At 47.5% G+C, this 15,388-nt stretch overlaps 2 protein-coding genes across 6 annotated transcripts in view; one reads left to right on the top strand and one right to left on the bottom strand.

Moving 5' to 3' along the window:
- The window catches only part of LOC130189563 (SERTA domain-containing protein 2-like), a 10,630-nt gene extending 5,886 nt beyond the window's left edge, over positions 1 to 4,744 (top strand). For both annotated transcript variants that reach the window (XM_056408431.1, XM_056408432.1), the window contains exon 2: positions 1,092 to 4,744. In XM_056408431.1, the coding sequence (XP_056264406.1) occupies positions 1,096 to 2,010 (915 nt within the window). In that variant the 5' untranslated portion in view covers positions 1,092 to 1,095 and the 3' untranslated portion in view covers positions 2,011 to 4,744. The remainder of the gene's footprint in view (positions 1 to 1,091) is intronic.
- A 1,140-nt stretch (positions 4,745 to 5,884) lies between these two features.
- On the bottom strand, positions 5,885 to 15,181 carry aftpha (aftiphilin a). 4 transcript variants are annotated; one of them, XM_056408385.1, is made up of 10 exons: positions 14,960 to 15,179; positions 11,786 to 13,222; positions 11,300 to 11,472; positions 11,088 to 11,211; positions 10,844 to 10,900; positions 10,494 to 10,616; positions 10,355 to 10,415; positions 9,552 to 9,635; positions 7,406 to 7,523; positions 5,885 to 7,326 (listed from the first exon to the last, which is right to left on the bottom strand). In XM_056408385.1, exons 2-10 carry the CDS (start codon positions 13,190 to 13,192, stop codon positions 7,185 to 7,187), a joined length of 2,289 nt encoding a protein of 762 aa, XP_056264360.1. In that variant the 5' UTR covers positions 13,193 to 13,222; positions 14,960 to 15,179; the 3' UTR covers positions 5,885 to 7,184. The 4 variants fall into 4 exon arrangements, with proteins under 4 accessions (XP_056264360.1, XP_056264359.1, XP_056264362.1 ...); XM_056408384.1 differs by having other exon boundaries at positions 10,355 to 10,418; positions 14,960 to 15,178; XM_056408387.1 differs by lacking the exon at positions 9,552 to 9,635 and having other exon boundaries at positions 14,960 to 15,181.
- Between the last annotated feature and the right edge of the window lie 207 nt (positions 15,182 to 15,388).

Raw genomic sequence — 15,388 nt, 5'->3', positions numbered from 1 at the left:
TTTAGCAGTGATTATGTTGTTACACTTTAAATCTGGAAAATAACTATAAACATAAATAATAATAATAATAATAATTAACATCTTGTGGAGTTACAATATTTCCCTCAAATCTAGTAAAATAGAAGAAAAAAACAATAAATAGCATGCAGGATTTTAGCAGTGTGTGTCTGTGTGTGTGTGTGTGTGTGTGTGTGTGTGTGTGTGTGTGTGTGTGTCGTCATCAGGACGGAAGTGGCCTGTTTCCTGTGTTTTCTTGTTCAGGGAGTCAGAAGGTGTCAGCTGACTGACTCACATGGGAGCAGGTCAGCTGACTGTCCTCAAACACACACACACATTTCTCATGACAGTTTTGCGAGGAAGTCGCTCAGCTTCCAGGAAACCTGTGACTTGTCTATCGCAACTCAAATAAGTCATGTGACACACGGATGTTTTCATGTTCATATGTCACAATATGTCAATATGTCACAATATATTAAAATATCACAATATATTAAAATATATCAATATGTCACAATATATTAAAATATCACAATATATTAAAATATCACAATATATCACAATATATTAAAATATCACAATATATTAAAATATCACAATATATCACAATATATTAAAATATATCAATATATCACAATATGTCAATATATCAATATGTTAATATATTAATATATCACAATATATTAAAATATCACAATATGTCACAATATTTAAATATTTCACAATATATCGATATTTAACAATACATCACAATATATATATAACAATATATATATTAATATTTCACAATAAATAAATATACATCACAATATTTACATTTTTCACAATATATCAATACATTACAATATATTGATATTTAACAATATTAATATATCAATACATCACAATATGTCAAACATCTAGAGCAGTAAAATGCAGCACACAGCAGTAATATAATATAGTAATATTAATGTATCTTTAATATTAAACACAGGGAGCAAGTTATGAGTCCTGAGGTACTGGAGTAAGACTCTGACACACACACACACACACACACACACTCTGACACACACACACACACACACACTCTGACTGACTGTGTTCTGCCTCCACAGATTCATGTTGGGTAACGGGGTGAAGCGGAAACTGGAAGAGGATGAGGACGCCGCGGAGGAAGAGCGGAGCCCCCCGGTGGCCGGCGGCGCGTCCTACACGCTGCAGCGCCAGGCGGTGCTCAACGCGTCGCTCCTGAAGCTGTACGGCCCGCGGAGCGGCGCCGGCCACGGCCTGCAGCGCCGCGTCCTCATCAACAACGTCATCCGCCGCATCCACGACGACTTCCGGCGGGAGGGAGGCGTCGGCGCCCTCTTCTTCTCGCCGCCGGCGGAAGCGACGGGCGAGGACGAGGCCTACCGACAGGCTCCGCCTCCGCCCGCCTCGTCCTTCGGCATCCTGTCGTCGTCATCGCTGTCGGGCCCGGCGCCGCCGGAGTCCTGCCTGACTCCGGCGGCGCTGCTGGACGAGGACCTGCCCATGTTCTTCACGCTGCCGCCATCCTCCTCCTCCTCCTCCTCCTCCTCCTCCCACTCCCCTCAGCCGCCGGCCTCGCCGTCGCCCACAGACAGCTTCTCCTCGGCCCTGGAGGAGATCGAGGAGCTCTGCCCCTCCTCTTCCTCCTCCTCTTCCTCGGGCCCTCCGTCTCCCCCTCCTGCTCAGGTTCAGTTTGACGTCGTCATGAAGGAGGAGGTGGAGAGCAGGTTGGAGAAACCTCCTCCTCCTCTTCCTCCTCTTCCTCCCTCCCCGTCCTCCTTCCTGACGGACTTCGCCCTGGACGACGTCCTCTTCACGGACATCGACACGTCCATGTACGACCTCGGCCCCTGCCCGCCGCCGTCCAAGATGGCGGACGACCTCGTGTGGTCGATGGCGGGGTACGGCGTGGCGGCGGCGGGAGGGGGCGGCGCCCAGAACCAGCCCTTCAAAATGGACCTGGCAGAGCTGGACCACATCATGGAGGTGCTGGTGGGCAGCTGAGGCACGCGGCGCTCCGTCTCTTTTTTACAAACCTTTTCTTGTACCGTTTTTAAAGTCACGCCGCTTTTATTGTGGCGGGTTCAAAGCTGCTGCGGCGCGTCGAGGGTTAACTCCTCACGGACGTGGCTCCTCCAGGTTTCTGAGAACGAGGAGGGAGAACCCGTTCTACGGCCTCGAGGCTGCGGGCGGAGAAACATCCGGAAAGGAAAGTTCACTCGGCCGAGTCGTCACTGATCCGATAGCATCGATGCTAACACGCGAGCCGTGCTAACACGTGAGCTAACGGGTTTGACCGTCGGTACACACGCAGCAGCTTTAGTCCAGCGTCGTCTTCCTCCTCGTCTTCCTCGGTAACGCCGGCGTTGAAGCTCCGCCCGGGTTTTTTTTTTTTTATACCGCCGTCCGACAAATTGTAAGAAACAAAAAAGTATTTTCTACCGTCGTCGGTTCAAGAGAAGAAGAACAGAGAAACTCATCAGCATTTAGGGGGAAAGAACATAAACAATCCAGTGCCTTGAAAAAATAATCAAAACCTCGAACGTCCCGTGTCCCGTAACTCCTCCGGTCTCCGTTCACTTTAATAACCTCAATTTCATCTTTTAACGCCATTTAAAAATCCTGCCAAAAGGCTTTTATTTTGTTAACAAAGAACTCAACGTGTGACTGTTTATTTAAATTGGAAACACCAAACACACGTTCAATTTAAGGTTTGCTTTGTTCTTTTCGTTATATTTGATAAAAAACAACTTATTTGGCATAATTGTTTTGTTGTTAAAACTTAAAAAAGAGGAGAACGTCTCATCGGTCGAGTTGAAACCACGTTGTCAAGAATATTTTAGTCTTTTATTTTGTTGATAAAAGTTTCAGACGACAAACTTCAGACGTTTTCCTTAATTTGAGCCGACAGCCAATCAAACGGCTCCGTTAGCTGAGCATGAAGCTCACAGATACGCTTTCCGTTTTAATGTTGATGCAGGAATGTTTTTAGAAGTCGTCTCAGTCCGATCCCTCGAGGTTTACACATCTTTACTTTTAACTCGACCGATGAAACGTCTCCTGACTCGTTGAAGAGCGTAAATACTTTATAGTGACTTTAATCACCGCGGCGACGCCCCCCCACAGAGTGGTGACCTCAGATCTGTGTATTTATTGTAACTCATGACACTAAAACTTTGTTTTGTACAAAACATAAATATGTATTCTTTGAAAGGATTGAATGACTTCCTGAGTCACGGGGAGCCGTCATTTAATAAATGACTGGTTTTGTTAATACTATGTACAATATTTTAGGATTTCAGCAATGCAAACAGCCTCAATTCAATGTGTGTGTGTGTGTGTGTGTGAGAAAGTTATGTGTGGATAAACACTGGGCCTGTTTATTTTATTTGTTACTTTTTTCTGAACTCCAAAACCCTTATTTGTTTGTTTGTTTGTTTGTTTTTTTATTTGTTGTTTGTTTGTCTCCCCCTGGTGGTCACGAGTCTGTGTGTGGACGTCCTCTCCGTCTTCAATGGTTCTGATCGATCAGACCGGGATCGATCATGTCCTGATACACAAATACTCAATAACCTCTGTCTCCACCTGCTGGACAGATGATGTAACTTCACCTCTGTCTCCGCCTGCTGGACAGATGATGTAACTTCACCTCTGTCTCCACCTGCTGGACAGATGATGGAACTTCACCTATGTCTCCACCTGCTGGACAGATGATGTAACTGCAGGTGTTTTCTTGAATACAGAATGGTTCATCTTCATACATTATGTTTTTATGATACATGCATCTATATAATTCACAGTTGGTACAAGTTTTCATACTGTTTATTTTTTTTATTTTAACTTCACACATGTCTTTATGATTTAATTATCGTCTGTTAAGTTTTCTAAAAATCTTCCTGGAGTCGTTTCGCCGCCATTTACAATTTATTTAAACTATTTTGTACACGGCCGTGAATCATTACGAAGTGAAGAACTATTGGGACATGATCAACACAAGATCAATACAAACGGATAAAAGATACATTTTATTATGTGGGGCTGTTTTTGAATCCACTGGATCCAAAAAATATAGTTTCACTGTAAAATCCACAAAAAGAAAGACACTGATTGGACGAACCGAAACCTAAATCCAGGTGTTTTTATATTGAACAACTGTCTCCAGGTGTTTTTGTTTCCGTCTCAAAAACAAAAGATTGTCAAACAGAAACTTTCCTCATCAAACCAAATGTTTTTATTTCTTGTAGATTGTTTTTCTCTGTTTTTCTGGACATTAAAAAAAGGGGGAGGAGTTAGTCGTGAGATGACTCTGTGCCTTGTCCTATGCAATACGACATTTTTAATTATATTTTAATGTGTACAATGAGGATTCAGCTCTTAAGTAATTTTATTTTCTACATTAAATGGGAATTATCCCAACTTTGTCTTCTTCTCCGTCTTTAATTTATTATCTTTGTCTTCTGGAAGAATATTCTTTAACCAGTTAAAGGGACAGTACACCCCAAAATAACACGTGAAATAAATCACTTAAGAGTGAAGACAGAAACATAATATGGATATATCCATATATCTGGATATATAGACCACCTTTTCTATTTCTGCACTCTTATAGTTTTGACCCGAAATATTTGGGCTGCAACAAATCAGTTATTTTCACTGTCGATTGACGTGTCAATTATTTTTACCGTTCATTTGTTTTGCCTCAAATGTCATAAAATAATAAAACTCGTCTTCAAATGTCTTGTTTAGTTCGTCCACATTTTTGGGAAGTTCAAAGGTTAAGTCCAATATTGCTCAATTATTGTCTTTTTACTATGATATTCATATATTGTCTTGTTTTTTAACATATCAGGAATGATACATTTAGTATATATATACAGGACTGTCTCAGAAAATTAGAATATTGTGATGAAGTTCTTTATTTTCTGCAATGCAATTCAAAAAACAAAAATGTCATGCATTCTGGATTCATTACAAATCAACTGAAATATTGCAAGCCTTTTATTCTTTTAATATTGCTGATTATGGCTTACAGCTTAAGAAAACTCTAAAATCCTATCTCTAAATATTAGAATATCATGAAAAAGTATACTAGTAGGGTATTAAACAAATCACTTGAATTGTCTAATTAACTCGAAACACCTGCAAGGGTTTCCTGAGCCTTGACAAACACTCAGCTATTCTAATTTTCTGAGACAGTCCTGTATGTAGTTTTGTGTGTGCATATATATGTGTATATATGTGTGTATATATATGAATGTATATGTATATATGTATGTGCATATCCTCTATAGTGGATATATAAATATATATATATATTTTAAAGTAACGATACAATGAGTATCCTGGTTTTTACATCAAATAATATGGTAAATATTACATTAGTCATTTAGCTGACACTTTTATCCAAAGTGACTTAAAATAAGTTTATTAAACTACGATGACAAACCCAGAACAAGAATCAAGAACGTAACATTTCTTCAAGAATCCAAACTTTAAAAATGTAAATGATGTTAAAGTATTTTTAAGACTTGTGTGTGCAGAAATAGAAAAGGTGGTCATATCCAGATATATATAGATGTATACATGCATCTATATGTGTACATATATATAATATCGTTTGTTTTCAATTAACTTTTTTTAAGGCAACTAAAAAAAACATTTTTGTAATGTTAAATTTACAAAAAGTGAAATTCATGTAATATCATTTAATTGATTTACTTCGTTTTAAATGCAAAAATTGTGATTCCATTTTTAAAATAATGAACCTAGAATAGTATTTTGAAACTGTAACAATGTAAAAGTCTCTAAAGTTTTAAATATCTGGATTTACCGTGTCGCCCTCACGTCACGACGTCGCCCAAAAGAAAAAGAAGCGAGCCGAGAAGAGAACTAGTTTAATTTCTTGTGTACACTAAAAGTAAAACTGACACACGTGTCGTCTCAAAGGAAGCCGGCTCTTCACCTCCGGGCTCTTCACGTCTTCACTTCGTTTCCATAGGAATCCCCCGTAAAGTTTACCTCCAGCCTCAGTTTTATGTACTCTGATTACATCCAGTTCATCTTTACAATGTGCAAAATCCTCCTGGGAGACGACGGGCCGACAGTAGCATGAGCGACAAAAAGAACCCCAAAGAAACCTTGCAACCAAAAGAAGAAAAAAAACAAGACAACAGAAAACAAGAAAACGAGAAGCACTTCATATCAGGAACGTGTCCTTGGTTCCTTGGTCCCTCGAGTCCCTTCGATGAGTCGACCTTCACTGGAGAGAAACGTACGTTTCAGTGGTTTTAACCCAAAAAAGTCCCCCTTTCACCCCCGTAAGAATTAAATTAAATATCTATTTATTTTAAGAGAGAAAAACAAGGAACACAACTCGTTTTTAATCCTCCAAATAAAAGCTCTACCTGACAACAGGACGAAAGAACTTAAGAGTAAAAGAAATAAAAACATCCGGCGCTCTGCAGATGGCGACAGGGAGGGGGCGGGGCTTAAGTTATGTCAAACAAAAGAAAAAAGAAAAAGCACAAAGAAAAGTTTAAAAATCGACAGCAGACGCAAATAAGAAAGGCCGTAACCCAACGAAGGGACAGGAACATCCGGCTGGATTTTGCAGGCAGTGTGGCTTCAAGTCGATAAATATATATTTATATATATAGAGGGATCTTATAGATGTTTACAAACAGATTCATTTAAACGCACATTTATTCCACTGGAGTTTTGATCCAGAGCGTCGGCCGAGTGTTTCCTTCTGACGCCAAAACCGGCCAATCAGAAAGGAATAGAAACATTTAATCCCTGATTATATACACGATGATTATTCTTCTCGATATGGACACACACACACACTTCTACACCGTCGCTATAAATTATCAACTCTATAAATTAAATCCGTTTTCCTGTGCAGGTCGCCGTTGCTTCACGCCGCGAGCGGTTTCCTGTAATCATAAATGCTTTTCTCTTCAGAATAATAACAACAACAATGATACATTTTTAAAAGAGTTGGAAAAACAAAAAAGCGCAAATTAAAAATTAAATCAAAGTGTGAAAGGGAGGAACTAAGATGCAGCGAGAGAACGAAAGAAAGAAAGAAAAGAAGGCGAGGAACACTCGTCACGATGGGCCCGGTCGGTGGGGAGGGGCTTAAGGGAATGCTGTCAGTGGAAGGAGGGGGCGGGGCTTCAGTCCGGCGTGGCCCGGCAGCTGAGCGGCGTCAGCGTGGCGGGGAACATCAGCCCCGTGGCCTGCATGAAGGAGAGGTCGGGCAGGCGGGCGATCACCGCGGACGCCTCGCCGCTCAGGTGCTCCTCGCGCCGCGGCTTCCTGCCGGAGGAAACACGCGTCAGGCAATAAAAAGACAAAGTGACCACGTCCCCGAGCGACCTCCTCGCCGACCTCTGACCTGGTGGACGTGCTGGTCTTCTCCATGGTGGACATCAGGCGGGCGAAGGCGTCCACCACGCGCCCGCCGCCGGACTCCATCTTGGCCGTGGTGAGCTCGTACAGCTCCGGGTCCACGCCTGGAGGAGAGGAGACGAGGAGGCATGACGCACCCCGGGGAGGAGAGGAGACGAGGAGGCATGACGCACCCCGGGGAGGAGAGGAAACGAGGAGGCATGACGCACCCCGGGGAGGAGAGGAGACGAGGAGGCATGACGCACCCCGGGGAGGAGAGGAGACAAGGAGGCATGACGCACCCGGGGGAGGAGAGGAGACGAGGAGGCATGACGCACCCCGGGGAGGAGAGGAGACGAGGAGGCATGACGCACCCCGGGGAGGAGAGGAGACGAGGAGGCATGACGCACCCCGGGGAGGAGAGGAGACGAGGAGGCATGACGCACCCCGGGGAGGAGAGGAGACAAGGAGGCATGACGCACCCCGGGGAGGAGAGGAGACGAGGAGGCATGACGCACCCCGGGGAGGAGAGGAGACAGGGAGGCATGACGCACCCCGGGGAGGAGAGGAGACGAGGAGGCATGACGCACCCCGGGGAGGAGAGGAGACAAGGAGGCATGACGCACCCCGGGGAGGAGAGGAGACGAGGAGGCATGACGCACCCCGGGGAGGAGAGGAGACGAGGAGGCATGACGCACCCCGGGGAGGAGAGGAGACAAGGAGGCATGACGCACCCCGGGGAGGAGAGGAGACAAGGAGGCATGACGCACCCCGGGGAGGAGAGGAGACAAGTCAGCGGCCTTCACGCGTTGGGACGCGGCCAAACGAAAAAACTCGTTTTTAGAGTTAAACTAAACGTTTAAATAAATAAAAAGTTTAAATTAGTTTTTAAAAAGTTTTTTTAAACACTAAAACAATATTTATTCAGTTTAAATGACTTTTTTCGAACATATTTTGGTCAAATATCTGTTTTCTCATTTGCATTTTTGTAAACTATTTTACACAAATGTTAATATAGTTACGGATTATGTTTATATTGTTATTGCAAATAAAATATTATTATTATTCTTGTTGTATAATTTTCATCTTTTAGTTTTTGTTCCTTCTCTTTATATTTTACCAGATTTAAATTCAAAAGTGAAGATTTAGACGCTCACTAACTGTTCTCCTGCGTCCTCCCTCGGACGAGAGTTAGGAGAGAGGAGACAGGAGAGAGGAGACGGGTACAAAAGACGAGGAGGCAGGAGAGAGGAGACAGGAAATATGTACAAAGACGAGGAGGCAGGAGAGAGGAGACAGGTACAAAAGACGAGGAGGCAGGAGAGAGGAGACAGGTACAAAAGACGAGGAGGCAGGAGAGAGGAGACGGCAGGCATATACAAAAGACGAGGAGGCAGGAGAGAGGAGACAGGTACAAAAGACGAGGAGGCAGGAGAGAGGAGACAGGTACAAAAGACGAGGAGGCAGGAGAGAGGAGACAGGTACAAAAGACGAGGAGGCAGGAGAGAGGAGACAGGTACAAAAGACGAGGAGGCAGGAGAGAGGAGACATGTCCAAAAGACGAGGAGGCAGGAGAGAGGAGACATATACAAAAGACGAGGAGGCAAGAGAGAGGAGACATATACAAAAGACGAGGAGGCAGGAGAGAGGAGACATGTCCAAAAGACGAGGAGGCAGGAGAGAGGAGACATATACAAAAGACGAGGAGGCAAGAGAGAGGAGACATATACAAAAGACGAGGAGGCAGGAGAGAGGAGACATGTCCAAAAGACGAGGAGGCAGGAGAGAGGAGACATATACAAAATACGAGGAGGCAAGAGAGAGGAGACATATACAAAAGACGAGGAGGCAGGAGAGAGGAGACATGTACAAAAGACGAGGCAGGAGAGAGGAGACAGATACAAAAGACGAGGAGGCAGGAGAGAGGAGACAGGTACAAAAGACGAGGAGACAGGAGAGAGGAGACAGGTACAAAAGACGAGGAGGCAGGAGAGAGGAGACAGGTACAAAAGACGAGGAGGCATGAGAGAGAGGAGACAGGTACAAAAGACGAGGAGACAGGTACAAAAGACGAGGAGGCAGGAGAGAGGAGACAGGTACAAAAGACGAGGAGACAGGAGAGAGGAGACAGGAGGCCGTGAGCAGCTGCTGACCTGGGATGGGGGGCGAGCTGCTGGAGCCTGAATCCTCCACAGGACCAAAGAAGTCCAGGTTTAACAGAGACGAGCCCCCGCTCACTGAGGGGGGGGGAAAGAGAGAGAGAGAGAGAGAGAGAGAGAGAGAGAGAGAGAGAGAGAGAGAGAGAAACAGAGAGAGAGAGAGAGAAACAGAGAGAGAGAGAGAGAGAGAGACAGAGAGAGAGAGAGACAGAGAGAGAGAAACACAGAGAGAGAGAGAGACACAGAGAGAGAGAGACACAGAGAGAAAGAGAGAGAGAGAGAAAGAGAGAGCATGCATCAGTGTCATTGATGAGTTCTTTCCCAGTCTTCATGCAGAGCGGCGGCCATGTTGTTTTCATGAGCGGTTAAAGGAAAGCTCCACCGTCACCGTGGCGATGGCCAGATTCACAAGTCTCGATAAGACGGCTCGCGATTATTTTATTTTTTTAAATCGCCATTTAGAAAACTTCCCACAGCAAACTGGTTTTACTGGCGCTTCCTTTGAGACGCGTGACATTTTTAGGACTTCCGCTTCATTTTATCATTTTATTTTTTACTAATTTAAAGTTCTTCGTCGACCCGGCAGTTTGTCCGTTTAATGTATTTATAAAACATGCACCAAGTTTACTCGGATGACTTAAACAATAAAGACTTGTGTGCATCACGTGACTCATCGTCTCACAAAAAAACAAACAACAACAACAACACTGGACTGTAGAGTCTCCAGACTTGAAGGAGACGGTACGAGGGGTTAGAAGTGTGTGTGTGTGTGGTGTCAGAGGCCAAAGGTCACCTACCGTCCAGAGGGTTGGTAAGGCCACTGCTGCTCCAGTCGAACTGGACGGGGGGGAGCGCCTCCTGCTGGAGGGGGCGGGTCAAACACTTTACACCTCACACAACCCACTGAAACATCACTCTGGGGGGGGGGGGTCTCACCTGGACCGGGTCCGAGGGGCAGGGTCCGGTCTGCGGAGCCGCTGGAGCCGTCTGGGCGATGGAGGCGATCACCTCGGCTGCAGAGACGGGCTTCACGGGCTCTTTGGTTGGCTCCAGCATCCCCTGCAGAGAGAATTAAGAGTTCAATAATATGGTTATTTTAAAGATCAGGAAATAGCTCAACAATAATAAATATTTAATAAATATTTATAATAAATAAATATATATTATATAAATATATATATATGTATAATAAATATATATAATAAATATATTATATAAATGTATAATAAATAAATATACATTATCAATAAATATATATATATATCTATAGGTGTCAGGTGACTCACCAGGCTGGCGGCGTACATGGGCACGATGACCGGCTGCTTCTTCTGTCCCGTGAACAGCTGCACACATTAGAGCAGCGCGTTAATAAAAAGATGGCGGTCAATCAACATAAAAAAAGGTCGCCGTGTGATGCGTGTGAGGCGTGTCTGTTGTGTGAGGCGTGTGAGGCGTGTGGGGGCGTGTGTGTCGTGTGATGCGTGTGTGTCGTGTGATGCGTGTGATGCGTGTGATGCGTGTGAGGCTCACGATGTTGCGCGTGTCGATGCCGAGGCAGCAGAGCAGCGCCTTGTTGCAGTAGGATCCGCCCCACTGGTACCGCAGGCCCACCGACTCGTGGATGTCCCGCAGGTGAAGCCACGCCGGTTTGTAGCTTCAAGAAATGAAAGAGGAAAATAAAGGAAATACATATTTTGTATCTTCTGAAGACTTTGATGCAGTCGTCAGGTTGAGAGCCTCACCCGTTGCTTGGCAACGTCGTCTTCTTCTCCTCCTCATCGGCTCCCGGCTGAGGTTGGTCCTCCGGGCGTCCCACCAGGACCCTCAGGGACTCCACCTGGTCCTCCTGTGGGGGGGCGGAGGTCTGAGGGAAGCTGCCCTGGAACAGCTTCTCCAGACGAAGAGACAGCGGCGCCTGGAGAGAGAGCGAGAGAGAGAGAGAGAGAAAGAGACATCAGTCATTTACTCACATCCTACAAACAAAACATTTTATTTTACAGTGTGACGAAATGACGGGTTTAGTTTTTTCCAGGCCTCAAACTTCCAGTAAACATCAAAGCACCTGAACTGACCTGAAAGAGTTTAGTTTTTTTTCCCCGAATCTTAAACACAACATCCGGTGCTACTTTTAAATGTTTGGAGTTTTCTCCATTAAGATCGTTTGGTTTGATTTTTTTCAAGGTTTTCACGTGACTCCAAACTAAAGGGTTACCATGGTTACTTCTTACCGACTGGCTGTCCGTCCGGCTGCTTTCCTCGCCGAGGGCAGGGCGTTCTCCCTCGTCCTCCTCCTCTTCCTCCTCTCCTCTTTCTGGGGGAGCGGCGCTCTGGTCCGATCCGAACGCCGCCCAGGACTCCTCCCCCTCCGTCAGCTGCTCCTCCTCCTTCTCCTCCTCATCCTCCTCGTCGACCTGCTGCTCCCCGAAGGCGCTCCACCCGGCATCCGCCTCGCCGTCAGCCGCCGAGTTGAAATTCCCAAAACTGTCGCTGACGGGGAAGTCCGCAAATGTGCCGCCCCCCCCCTCGTTCTCGCCGCCGTGACATTTGGGGGAGTTGAAGTCGCCGAAGTCGTCTTCGTCTTTGCCGTCTGTCGTTTCCCGCGTGGCGGCGGCGGCGGGGGGGACGTCTGGCTCGCTCGGCTCCTGCTGGACGTCCGGCTGGTCAAAGTCGGCGAACGAGCCGGCGTCTCCGAAGTCACCAAAGTCTTCGTCGTCGTCCTCCTGGCTGCGGTCGGCCGGCGCGGCGGTCTCCCCTCGGGGGGGCGGCGAGGGCACCGGGCCCGCGGCGCTCGCCTCGCCGAGCTCCTCCAGAGCGTCCGGCGACAGCGGCCGGCCCGGCGCCGTCTCCGCCTCGTCACCGGAGCCGTCCGACGGTCCCGCCTCGCCGTCTGCGGCTGCGTCCGGCGAGAGCTCGCCGCCGCCGCAGCCCGCGGCGCCGTTGGAATCGTCCTCCGCCCCGTTCTCGGCGAGCGGTCCCCGAGAGCAAACCGCCTCCGGGGCCGAGCGCTCCGGCGCGTCGGCTTCGTCCCTTCGTCGTTGAGGCTCCGCCTCCGCGAGCGAGCCCCGGTCCGTGTCGCCGCCGGGCGCCTCGGGTACGGACTCGGACTCGCCGGGTCCAGTTCTGTGCGCGTCCCCGCCATCGTCCTCTGAGGGCGTTTCCCGCTCTTCTTCTTCCTCCGCCGCCGGGTTTCCCTCGGCGTTGGAAAAAGCGGCAAAGTCCGCAAAGTCGTCCTCGGGGGCGGCGCCCGTGTCCTCGGTGGACGGTCCGTTTAGACGAGCGTGGACAGAATCCCGCGGGGGGGGGCTCCCCTGAGCGTCAGAGGGGGCAAACCCGTTGGTCAGCACCACCTTTTTCGTCTCAGTTCTTTCCGGCTTGGACAGATCGCCGCGGGCGCCGTCGGAGGAGCGGCGGCCGCACGGCGCCGCCCCTCGGCCGTGGAGGATCTCCGGCGGCGAGGTGGCGGCCGGCGCTCGGCTCTGGTCGAAGGTGTTGGGCGTGGCGAACTCGCTGAAGCTGACGCCGCTCGGGAGGCCGGCGAACGTGCCGAAGTCCCCGAACTCGTTGTCGTCGTCGTCCCCGGCGTCCTCCATCGGCGGCGGCGAGGACGAGTAGAGGCGGATCACCTCCGGCTCCATGGCTCTCTGCAGGGCGACGCCCGGCTACACCTGAGGACAACAAACATCCGTCAGGTACGTCAACAAACACACGTTGCCCAACACCGTGAACACGAGGAGTAAACAAGCGCTCGGGTCTCAATTTGCTTGATGAGCCGGCGCACAGACTGAGCTGTTGAGCCCCTGAAGAAGACGAGTGGAGTCACTGACGGTGATGAAGAAGACGTGTGTAAAACAAGTCGAGGCAAAACAAACAGCGAGATAACGAGAATATCAACATAAGAACATAAACTGAGATCAGAGACTTTATCGTTGTATAAAACGTGAATCCTCGTAAACTTTCTGCCTCTATAAAGTTACTGGAGGTCTCTCTCTCTCTCTGTGTGTGTGTTTTATATATCGTTATATTACAATCACAGAAATGTGATTGATCAGTTGCGTTTCAAAGCAGTCGTTTCCACAGGAGAACAAGACAATAATGAATAATGAATAACAGTCCATCTCTTCCTCTGGACGCTTCCCTGCAGACGGAATTCAATCCATTCGTCATAAAACCAGGAAGATCAATCGATTTGAAGCAGGTTTACAATGTTTCTTTTCCACGAGAAAACACAAAATATCTTTGACTTTCAGACTGAAGGAGGAAACTCAAACAGAGCTTGAATAGTGGGCGGCGGCGCATGTTTGCTCTGCTGGCCGTATCTCAAAGAAAGAATCCCTGGAGGTTCACAGGTCCAGCAGCTGCAGCACGGCAGGAAAGACGAGTTCAGAAGAAACTTCTACTAAAATATTCTTTGCCATGTTCCTGATTAGTTGGGGATCCACACACACACGTTTAAAGTAAACAAATGGATTTACTAAAGTACAATTTAGAGTATTTCCATTTGTCTGCATATTTATAACCTTTAACCCGCATGTTTTTAAATATAAGTTAAGATGACGTCAGACACCACAAACTACTAAAAAAGAACATAAAAAGGTATTTTAAAAAATGAACAAGTGGAGCACATTTGAGCTAGAAGACGTAACGAGTTGTCACCTCTCTCAAGGTGTTTCCACTTTCACACCTCTTCCTCCCCACCTGTCTGACGGTTTGTTTTGAAGATATTCGGTACCGTGCGGTGGCCCCGGTAGACCGGTAGAAACCTGATAAATAAAAGTAAAGTGATGCCGATATAAAGTGTAAACACTAGGATTAACGTGACACCGACCTCAAGGCATCTCGTGTACCTGTGAGGCCGAGACGCTCAGACGGGGTGTAGCGGCAGCTAGCTTAGCCTAGCTCCGCCGGTGTTACGGTGCAACTCGACGCCGCGTTAACTGGAGACTTTCAGTCGAACGCGTCCGCTGTTGCCGTTAAATAGTAAGAGAACACGTATATTTTACCTTCTCATATAGATCATATACATCATGTAAAAGCGAATAAACAGACGCGCGAGTCTCCGGTTAACACGGTCGCCGGTTCAACCGTAGAACCTGTTTTAGGCGCAGGAGCCGATTCACGAGCCCCGTTACGTGTTTAACGTCGTTATCAACGCGCGGGCACGTGAGCGGGTGGTTCGTTTGATTAAACGCGGTCCCCTCAGGTGTGTGTGGCGGCGAGGTGAAAGCAACGGACCCAGGTAGAGGCGCGAGAGGGAAGAAGTCTCGGCTAACTGCGCAGCCCAGCTAACAAGCTAACAGGCTAACAACAAGCATCTCTTCCGGCCGATCCTCGTCCTCCGGATCGGGTTTGTGGCTCACAGGTGTCCCGGGACAACAACAACAACAACAACAGGTGAGCCTGACCGTGGGGTGATGTCCGCTGACGTCCATGACGTCCGTTAACGTCGCCGGATCGAGCCGGTTGAGGAGCGCCCCGGACGGCGGAGTGAAGGTTGAGTCAACCCGGCTGCTGCCTCAATATCTCCCAGCATGCACCGCGGCGACAGGTCGGCTCTCCGCTGCTGCCGCTACCTCGATATCCCCCAGCATGCACCGGAGTGACAGGTCGGCTTCTCTTCGGCTGCCTCAATATCCCCCAGCATGCACCTCGCAGACAGGCCGGCTCTCTGCAGCTTCAATATCCCCCAGCATGCACCGCGCGGACAGGTCGGCTCTGTTATGGTTCGGTACGTCAATTAATTAAGTACATTTACTCAGGTACTTCACCTGAGTATTCACATTTAATTCTTAAAAATAATCAATCCATATGTGAAGACTAACCTGTTATAATAA

Source organism: Pseudoliparis swirei, chromosome 24, assembly GCF_029220125.1.
Source record: "Pseudoliparis swirei isolate HS2019 ecotype Mariana Trench chromosome 24, NWPU_hadal_v1, whole genome shotgun sequence".
NCBI classification, from domain to species: Eukaryota; Metazoa; Chordata; class Actinopteri; order Perciformes; family Liparidae; genus Pseudoliparis; species Pseudoliparis swirei.
This window is presented reverse-complemented; position numbering and strand designations above follow the sequence as displayed.